This window comes from Coregonus clupeaformis, unplaced genomic scaffold (genome assembly GCF_020615455.1).
Source record: "Coregonus clupeaformis isolate EN_2021a unplaced genomic scaffold, ASM2061545v1 scaf0126, whole genome shotgun sequence".
NCBI classification, from domain to species: Eukaryota; Metazoa; Chordata; class Actinopteri; order Salmoniformes; family Salmonidae; genus Coregonus; species Coregonus clupeaformis.
In genome coordinates, this window is record NW_025533581.1 from 351,089 (window position 1) to 361,979 (window position 10,891).

The window sequence follows — 10,891 nt, forward strand, 5'->3', positions numbered from 1 at the left end:
TAAAACAGGAGTGTATGGGTTTTGGCGCCAGAGCTCTCCATGAATAAAAATACAGATCATTCTTGCTGGTTGTGGACCTTGAATCATTTATGATTAAAACCAGAGCCTTACAACCCCTGGTAATGATTCAAGCTTAGGTTGAATTAGAGATAGAAATTCTCATGACAGTGACTTTCAACGTGGCACCGTCATAGGATGCCACCTTTCCAACAAGTCAGTTCGTCAAATTTCTGCCCTGCTAGAGCTGCCCCAGTCAACTGTAAGTGTTGTTATTGTGAATTGGAAACATCTAGGAGCAACAATGGCTCAGCCGCAAAGTGGTAGGTCACACAAGCTCACAAAAAGAGACCACCGAGTGCTGAAGCGTGTAGCGCGTAAAAATAATCTGTCCTCGGTTGAAACACTCCCTACCGAGTTCCAAACTGCCTCTGGAAGCAACGTCAGCACAATAACTGTTCTTTGGGAAGAGGGATAATGGTCTGGGGCTGTTTTTCATGGTTCGGGCTAGGCCCCTTAGTTCCAGTGAAGGGAAATCTTAACGCTACAGCAAACAATGACATTCAAGACGATTCTGTGCTTCCAACTTTGTGGCAACAGTTTGGGGAAGGCCCTTTCCTGTTTCAGCATGACAATGCCCCCGTGAACAAAGCGAGGTCATACAGAAATGGTTTGTCCAGATCGGTGTGGAAGAACTTGACTGGCCTACACAGAGCCCTGACCTCAACCCCATCGAACACCTTTAGGATGAATTGGAACGCCGACTGCGAGCCCGGCCTAATCGCCCAACATCAGTGCCCGACCTCACTAAGGCTCTTGTGGCTGAATGGAAGTAAGTCCCCGCAGCAATGTTCCAACATCTAGCGGAAAGCCTTCCCAGAACAGTGGAGGCTGTTATAGCAGCAAAGGGGGGACCAACTCCATATTAATGGCCATGACTTTGGAACGAGATGTTCGACGAGCAGGCCATGTAGTGTATATACGTTTGCACATAAAATGAGAGGTTTTGTTTGGCTATGGTTTGTACCACTGTTGATACTGACACTGTTGAGTGCAGAACAGGGGAAATACCGTATTCTGTACATCACTATGTTTATCACCATGCACCTTACACTCTAAAGAGCACACAGGATGGAATTCAGAGAGATGTGCTGCCCCACATCAACCACATGAGGATCTCATCTCCCATAACCAGCAACATAACCTGAGCCATCTTCATTGGAGAAGGATTATAAGCTGACACGAAGTACATCTACTGTATCCTCTTAGCTCTTTGTCTCTTATCCTGTGGAGTTTCATGGAGTTGTCAGGGTAGCGGTGTACAGGCAAGGTGACATTCCTGTCCCATAGAGATAGATAGAGGACTCTAGTGCCCAAAAGCCTGTTCTAGACGCCATAAAGGGACAGATACAACAATGCGATGTCTATCTAAGTCTATGTCCTGCTCCTATCTCAGGCTTCCTGCCCTAATCAGTGAGAAGAGGCAACAGCTGAGCTGATTGACCTCCAGTGTTGCTGCTGCTGGGTGGTCTAGGAACAGGTGGCGGGTGTTGTGGGGGGCACAGGGTCGAAATTCAGGGGGCACAGGGTCGAAAGAACTCTGTTCACCCCCCCATTCCTCAGGAATCCTGGGTCATGTTCATTTGGGCACATGACGGAATAATATTTTCAAACATTTTGCAACAGAAAATGAAAATGAGTGTTTCTTATTGGATAAGTCCAAGTAGTCCCTCCCTGTTTCAGTCTGTTTTTTTTCTATTTGGTGCCTAATGAACACAACCCTGCCTTTTATGAGGTGGAAGAGAAGAAACATTGGCTTTTTTTAAACAAGCTTTTACTCACTCTGTTAGTTAACCCATGATATATGAGATGAAGGACCAATCAATCAATCAAATGTATATATAAGACTCTTTGTACATCAGCAGTTGTCACAAAGTACTTTTCAGTAGCCTTGCTTAGACCCCAACTTACAAGCAGAAGCACAGTGGCTAGGAACAACTCCCTCAAGGAAGAAACCTTCATGGGAGCATGATCATTGCAGCCCACTGATCAATAGCTAATTCTAATTAATTGGCTGAAACTTTCCATCACCTGCAGGACACAGAATCAACTGTGTCAGAATACTCAGTTAACATTCAGGTCAGTCTTCCATATTGAATGCAGTAGTTGTAGTCATTACAGGCATTTGAGCGAAACTCACGTATATATCCTGATAGCCTCACCTTCTAAATGTCTCACCTATATCCTCCTATAGTCTCACCTTATTGTCCAATAGTTACATTGTATCATTACAGCTCTACAGCACTAAGGCACCTGGAATCTGAAAATAAATTCAAGACACATGTATAATAATGCACATTACCCATCTGTACAATAATGCACATTACCCATCTGTACAATAATGCACATTACGCATCTGTACACTAATGCACATTACCCATCTGTACAATAATGCACATTACCCATCTGTACAATAATGCACATTACCCATCTGTACAATAATGCACATTACCCATCTGTACAATAATGCACATTACCCACCTGTATAATAATGCACATTACCCATCTGTATAATAATGCACATTCCCCATCTGTATAATAATGCACATTACCCATCTGTATAATAATGCACATTACCCATCTGTATAATAATGCACATTACCCATCTGTACAATAATGCACATTACCCATCTGTACAATAATGCACATTACCCATCTGTATAATAATGCACATTACACATTTGCACAATAATACACAGCTTGAAGACTCACTACTCACTACCTCTCTCACTACTGTAAGTGGCTCTGGATAAGAGCGTCGGCTAAATTACTAGAGTGTAAATGTCATGTAATGATTACTGTACATTTGGTATAATGGTATGTTAATGATAAATAATAGTGTAACAACCAGAACTTGTAATCCTAAACTTCCTGCTAATATGTATTAATAATTAGCTTCTCTCCATTACATAACTGTGAGAGTTCCTGTTTGGTTGAAATTCACTTAGCAAAGCCCTTTCCTGTTTCTACACCTGTATCACCATCCACACAAAGAGAAAAGATAACGAACAAAACCCCTGAAGGTAATCTATCCCTCAGCCTCTCTAGCCACACAGAGAGAGAGAGAGATAAAGAGATAGAGAGAGAGAGAGAGAGAGAGAGAGAGAGAAGAGAGTGTTGCTAATCTACAGTAGCTCACTACCTTTCTTACACATACGCAGAGCATTTCAAAGAGCAGGGAGAACACAAAGGAATGAACAATCTGGGTTCCATTCACTGGACTGATGAGCAGTTGTATTGCCACAACGAGCACATGGAAATTCACAGGACAGAAATGGGAAATTGTATTTGTTAGATCCACATTGTTTTTGGGGGGAATCTTAAGAAGGCAAGATTTTCTCCTACCATATTCTGTGTTACACTGCCATTCAACTACTTTGATTCCAATAAGTAAATATAAAATGAGACAATATGTGTTTAATCAGTGCAAAAAAAAACACCATTGGCAATACTCTACATTATCCTTACTAAGAACTAAGTACTGAGTGTACTGAGAACATGACTGCAGCTCATATCACTTATCTGGGCGGCAATCTTCGTTGGGAGTCATGTGAATGACATTCTAGACCTAGCAAATCAATTAAAGTGAGGAAAAGAGTGGGAGAAGGCAGAGGGCAGAATGGCTGGGGGGAGGGGCTGGGTGGGAGGGGCTGGGTGGTAGGGGGGAAGGGCTGGGGATGGGTGGGAGGGGCTGGGGCTGGGTGGGAGGGGCTGGGGGAGTGGGGAAGGGCTGGGTGGGAGGGGGGAAGGGCTGGGTGGGAGGGGCTGAGGGTGGTTGGGTGGGAGTGGGGAAAGGCTGGGTGGGAGGTGGGAGGGGCTGGGTGGAGGGGGCTGTGGGTGGTTGGGTGGGAGTGGGGAAAGGCTGGGGCTGGGTGGGCAGAGGAGCGGTGTAAGGTGAAGTTGCCCCTTGATGCTGATCTTGGGTCAGTTTGGCATTTTCCCCACCAATGTTTACGGTTAGGATTGGGGAGGCAAAGCTGATCCTAGATCTGTACCTAGGTTCAACTTCACCTCTGAGCCGGGCAGGAGGTAGGTGAGCCAAGTAGGCAAGAAGAGCTTGGAGTCAGTCAACTGTTTGTTGCTACCCAGACTTTTTAATTTTACCCAAGCTGCCCTAGTAGGGAGGAGGGGGGTGGCGGGGGGCACTGTGGAAGCGAAGTGAGAGACCCAGAGCGATCCATCGACACACTCTTGTCTGTCAACATGACTTTATTATCTGTGAACTCCAGCACCTGGCCCAGTCAGCGGCCACAGCGCTCAGGTGATGTCAGCACACCATCGGAGCATGCCTGTCACAACTGGCGGCCCCCAGGGTGGATGGTGGGTGGTTTACACAGTGTCCCAGCATAGCACCTCCCTCATGGCTTGACATGGCTTTGAGCAGTCCAGAGGGCATGCACAAATGCTTAGTGGTGCGGTTATAGAGTCGTCTCCCTTTTTGGCAGGGCCCCCCCTGCGGATGTGTAGAAATGGTGCTGTCATCCACATTTTGCACCCCTTGTAGTATAAATGAGTTAGCGTAATCGAGAGAGGCAGGGAGTGTGTTGTCGCGCCACGGATGGCAGTTTGTCTCAGCCCGAAGGCTGATGGTGAAATATTATTCTCAGAACAGCAACAGCTTCTACATTTAGCCCAGGAAATAGGGGTGACAAAGTTCACAGGCTGTTAGCATGGAAGGGTTGAGACAGGCAACACTGCACACAGCTATTGAACACACACAACACACACATCTGCTGGTGATTTAAATGGTTAAAAAAAATCCTGCAAGCTGTTTCTATGCGCTACATAGCAGGAAATCACACAAGGTGCTGTTCATTTGAAATGGAATGTATATTTCAGAGGTATGAAAATAGCTCTCACATCAAAATAAGAACCCAACTGAATAACAGTGACTCTGTAAAAAAGGACATGTCTATAACTTGGTTAATGTGATGACAACACTGACACACCTGGGGGTGTTGTGAGGGGGCAACTCAACAGTCAGTCTCAGAATAGTTTCCTCACAAAAGACAGTGATTAATTTTAGGTGATTAATTTTAGCCTAATGACTTTCCCTTGGCAAAACTGGTTGAAAATAAGTCCTTTCAACCATTTTTGTCATAGAATTTATGTATTTTCAACCAGTTTTGCTCACTAGGATACATTTCTTTCTATCAGTTGCCACTGAACAGGACTGCAGTTTCTAATCTGTACAGATTTAAGACTCCCAAAAGAATATGCAGCGTTGACACGTTGCTTCCCAAAATCGTACCGTATTCCATAGTGGTAATGCAAATGTAACATGGCTGGCATATCTGGCACGAGGATATCACAAAAAGTGAGATTTATGGAGAAATCAAGCAAATAAAACATTTGTCAACTTTTCCTTCATCATTGGAGCATACTCTGCCGTCCTGTCATTTTTACAATGAACTACACTTGGGAGGAAAATTAAACTACAGTGTATAAATCTTTGGTTCAATTAAAGAATGAGGACGCGTATCATGGCATGTTTGTACAATAAGACGTGCTACTCGCGCCTAACGAAATAACAGAACTGAAAGGAAAGGACAACAGTATATCCTTAAAGGTGTAACACAATCAACCATCCCACTAGGATCACAACGATACTGAGGCTTATTTCCAACCATATCAAAACATTATACTGTACTAAGGAATCTCCAAGCATACCTTCCAGTTTCAACTCCAGCAACAACCACGCTGTACATTCGTCAATGACACTGTTAAGATAAAACATATATACAATCTAATAAATAAGAAGGGACGGCAGAGAATCGCCCGTTAGAATACAGCTGTTTTCACTCGTGCTGTAGTGGAGGCCTAAGCTTTGTCCATCATTGTCCATCTTTGTCAAATAAATAGTCTCTAATGGAAAATAGTACTTGGAAAAGACTGATGCTGTTCTTGGGACCGAACAACAGCTAAACGAAGAGGTGTTTCCTGCAGGGTGTGATGCTCCTTTTGTGAGGCGGGGCAGATGCAGCCGGAGTCCATCGATCCCTCCTCTGAATGTCCAATTAACCTGCGGATACAATAAATTAGACCGGCTCAGAGGTGGCAGTGCGTGACACGAGGAGAAGAGGAATCTCCGTATAGCTTGGCCTTCTTGGGCTGCGTTTACACATGCAGCCCTATTCTGATCTTTTGCACAATTAGTGGAAACAGATGAGAATTGGTCTGCCTGTGTAAACGCAGCCTAATGGCTCCAAATAATGTTTAGAAGACAGTGACAGCACTGGCAGTGTTTGAAATAGCCTCACTCTACAATTAATATAATATTAAACGATTTCATTAAATATGACTTATTTTTACGCACAATTAAGTGGCCATGGTAACTGGACCATAATATGCCTACTAATAATAATGAATAATAGCCTAATAATAGTGAATAATAAAACATTACACATAATTACGCAAAAAGTCAAGACCTCTGCTATTTTCAAGCTCTCCTTGTTGCAATGGCCAATGTAGTGTATTTTGTTTGTAAGAGACTGTAATTTGAGAAGGCTACAAGCATCTGGAACAATGAAAGCAATGCATGCTTATTTAACTGCATCAAAGCTTCCCCTGCCGACATCGCCGCGCGTAAACCCATGTTTATGGGGTAGGTGAGCCTCGTATCCTGAGCCTTGTGTCAAATATCAAACGTTGCCAGGGAATGTATATCCAAGCAATTTCCCCGCAGAGGATTTCCACTTCTAAGGGGCTAAGTAGTAATTAGTAATCAAGCCTGCTAAGACCCCTCTCGGATGTCTTACCGCATGTCGAATGTCCAAGGCGCAGGTCACGCAACGTTTGGCGAGCTCCGAATAATTTTCTGTCCCGGGAGCTGAACAACGAGGAGCTGCTGTTTCTGTCTGGTCGACTTCACGGCCAGGATGGCCTGCCTATTTTTGTATTGCACCATCTGCAAAGTTATCTCGGCGTTCCAGCCCTCGTCCTGTGGACACCTGAAATCGATCTCCTTGCCCTCCGACATGACCACGGTGAAGTAGATGTATTTCCCTTTCCTCTCGACGCAGTCCACAGTTTTCATGTTGGAGAAGTGCAGCTCCTTGACTTTGCTGGTGTCTCCGCCGCCGTGGTGGTTGTGATGGTGCGGGTGGTCGTGCTGCTTCGGCGGGTGAAGCAGAACCCCGTCCTCCGTGAGGACGCAGTGCTTCTTCTTCCACAGCTGCAGCAAACCGTCGCTTCGCTTCTCCAGAAGCCCCTCTTTCAGCACCTTGCTGCGGTTCTCCAGCATCTTGAGAAAACGCCCCAATTTCCTCAGCAAACGCAAACACTTCTTCTTCTCCTTGCCGGTAGAGGTAAAGGCATCGGATGCTTAAGTGGTCACTGCAGTGAGTGGGTTACTATGTGCTGTGGAACTCGTGGATGTATGTGCAGTGTATTTGGTACTAGTCCGTCGGCAGCGGTCGCTGGAGTGACTGATACGCACAGTTTGATTGGGGTTTTCTCGAGCTTGTGGACCGCCCCCCTAGTGACATCCAGCGGAAAGAGGACTCGTATGTCAGCACAGTGCAGCGAGGGTCAATGTTCTGAATGTTATATTGGTCGTTTTTTGGAAATCAAATGGGCCTATACAATTTTATTAAAAACTAAAGGTGAGTGAATTTCTTGAGTTAAGTATACAATGCCTTCAGAATGTTTTCACACCCCTTGATTTATTCCACATTTTGTGTTACAGCCCGAATTCAAAATGGATGAAATGGTTTATTTTTTCCTCACCCATCTCCACACAATACCCCATATTGACAAAGTGAAAACATGTTTTTAGACATTTTTGCAAATTTATTGATAAATGTATTGATAATGAAATACAGAAATATTGCATTTACATAAGTATTCACACCCCTGAGTCAATACTTTGTAATGTACAGTCGTGGTCAAAAGTTTTGAGAATGACACAAGTATTGGTCTTCACAAAGTTCGCTGCTTCAGTGTTGAGATATTTTTGTCAGATGTTACTATGGTATACTGAAGTATAATTACAAGCATTCCATAAGTGTCAAAGGCTTTTATTGACAATTACATTAAGTTTATGCAGAGAGTCAATATTTGCAGTGTTGTCCCTTCTTTTTCAAGACCTCTGAAATCCGCCATGGCATGCAGTCAATTAACTTCTGGGCCACATCCTGACTGATGGCAGCCCATTCTTGCATAATCAATGCTTGGAGTTTGTCAGAATCTGTGGGTTTTTGTTTGTCCACCCGCCTCTTGAGGATCGACCACAAGTTCTCAATGGGATTAAGGTCTGGGGAGTTTCCTGGCCATGGACCCAAGATTTCGATGTTTTGTTCCCCGAGCCACTTAGTTATCACTTTTACCTTATGGCAAGGTGCTCCATCATGCTGGAAAAGGCATTGGTCATCACCAAACTGTTCTTGGATGGTTGGGAGAAGTTGCTCTCGGAGGATGTCTTGGTACCATTCTTTATTCATGGCTGTGTTCTTAGGCAAAATTGTGAGTGAGCCCACTCCCTTGGCTGAGAAGCAACCCCACACATGAATGGTCTCAGGATGCTTTACTGTTGGCATGACACAGGACTGATGGTAGCGTTCACCTTGTCTTCTCCGGATAAGGTGTTTTCCGGATGCCCCAAACAATTCGAATGACTTTACCCCAGTGCTCAGCAGTCCAATCCCTGTACCTTTTGCAGAATATCAGTCTGTCCATGATGTTTTTCCTGGAGAGAAGTGGCTTCTTTGCTGCCCTTCTTGACACCAGGCCATCCTCCAAAAGTCTTCGCCTCACTGTGCGTGTAGATCCACACCTGCCTGCTGCCATTCCTGAGCAAGCTCTGCACTGGTGGTGCCCCGATCCCGCAGCTGAATCAACTTTAGGAGACGGTCCTGGCGCTTGCTGGACTTTCTTGGGCGCCCTGACGCCTTCTTCACAACAATTGAACCTCTCTCCTTGAAGTTCTTGATGATCTGATAAATGCAATTTTACTAGCAGCAATATCCTTGCCTGTGAAGCCCTTTTTGTGCAAAGCAATGATGACGGCACGTGTTTCCTTGCAGGTAACCATGGTTAACAGAGGAAGAACAATGATTTCAAGCACCACCCTCCTTTTAAAGATTCCAGTCTGTTATTCTAACTCAATCAGCATGACAGAGTGATCTCCAGCCTTGTTCTCGTCAACACTCTCACCTGTGTTAACGAGAGAATCACTGACATGATGGCAGCTGGTCCTTTTGTGGCAGGGCAGAAATGCAGTGGAATTTTTTGGGGGGGGGATTAAGTTCATTTTCATGGCAAAGGACCAGCTGTTATGGCAAAGGAGGGCAATTAATTGCAATTAATCTGATCACTCTTCATGACATTCTGGAATATATGCAAATTGCCATCATCAAAACTGAGGCAGCAGACTTTGTAAAAATTTGTATTTGTGTCATTCTCAAAACTTTTGACCACGACTGTAGAAGCACCTTTGGCGGCAATTACAGATTTGAGTCGTCTTGGGTATGTCTGTATCAGCTTTGCACATCTGGATTTGGGGATTTTCTCAAGCTCTTCAATTAGATGGGGAGTGGCAGTGAACAGCAATCTTCAAGTCTTTCCACAGATTTTCAATGGGATTCAAGTCTGGGCTTCGGCTGGGCCACTCAAGGACTTTCACATTCTTGTTCTGAAGCCATTCCAGCGTTGCTTTAGCTGTATGATTGTCTATTTCTCTACCATAAGCCGCCTCCAACGTCATTTTAGAGAATTTTGCAGTATGTCCAACCGGCCTCACAACTGCAGACGTTGTGTAACCACGCCAGCCCGGGACCTCCACATCTGGCTTCTTCACCTGCGGGATCGTCTGAGGGAGGGGGGTGCTGAGGAGTATTTCTGTCTGTAATAAAGCCCTTGTGGGGAAAACTCATTCTGATTGTCTGGGCCTGGCTCCCAAGTGGGTGGTCCTATGCCCTCCCAGGCCCACCCATGGCTGCACCCCTGCCCGGTCATGTGAGATCCATAAATTAGGGCCTAATGAATTTATTTCAATTGACTGATTTCCTTATATGAACTGTAACGCAGTAAAATCTTTCAAATTGTTGCATATATATATATATATACACACACACACACAGAGTATATAAAACATTAAGAACACCTGCTCTTTCCATGACATAGACTGACCAGGTGAAACCTATGATCCTTTATTGATGTCATTTGTTAAATCCACTTAAAATAGTGTATATTAAGGGGAGGACACAGGATAAAGGATTAAGCCTTGAGACATGGATTGTGTGCATGCCATTGAGGGTGAATGTGCAAGACAAAATATTTAAGTGCCTTTCAACAGGGTATGTTAGTAGGTGCCAGGCACACCGGTTTGAGTATGTCAAGAACTGCAATGCTGCTGGGTTTTTCACGCTCAACAGTTGCCCGTTTGTATCAAGAATTGTCCACCACCCAAAGGACATCCAGACAACTTGACACAACTGTGGGAAGCATTGGAGTCAACATGGGCCAGCATCCCTGTGGAACGCTTTCGATACCATGTAGAGTCCATGCCCTGACGAATTGAGGCTGTTCTGAGGGCAAAAGGGGTTGCAACTCAATATTAGGAAGGTGTTCGGTATATTCAGTATACTCTATTTACATATATACAGTTGAAGTCGGAAATTTACATACACTTAGGTTGGAGTCTTTAAAACCTGTTTTTCAACCACTCCACAAATGTATTGCTAACAAACTATAGTTTTGGCAAGTTAAGACATCTACTTTATGCATGACACAAGTAATTTTTCCAACAATTGTTTACAGACAGATTATTTCACTTATAATTCACTGTATCACAATTCCAGTGGGTCAGAAGTTTACATACACTAAGTTGACTGTG

The 10,891-nt window shown here is 44.4% G+C and overlaps 1 protein-coding gene across 1 annotated transcript; it reads right to left on the bottom strand.

Moving 5' to 3' along the window:
- Positions 1–4,784: 4,784 nt before the first annotated feature.
- On the bottom strand, positions 4,785–7,495 carry phlda1 (pleckstrin homology-like domain, family A, member 1). The gene is made up of 2 exons (XM_041862366.2): positions 6,816–7,495; positions 4,785–6,079 (listed from the first exon to the last, which is right to left on the bottom strand). The coding sequence occupies exon 1, from the start codon at positions 7,298–7,300 to the stop codon at positions 6,842–6,844; it is 459 nt and encodes a 152-aa protein (XP_041718300.1). The 5' UTR covers positions 7,301–7,495; the 3' UTR covers positions 4,785–6,079; positions 6,816–6,841.
- Positions 7,496–10,891: the final 3,396 nt, after the last annotated feature.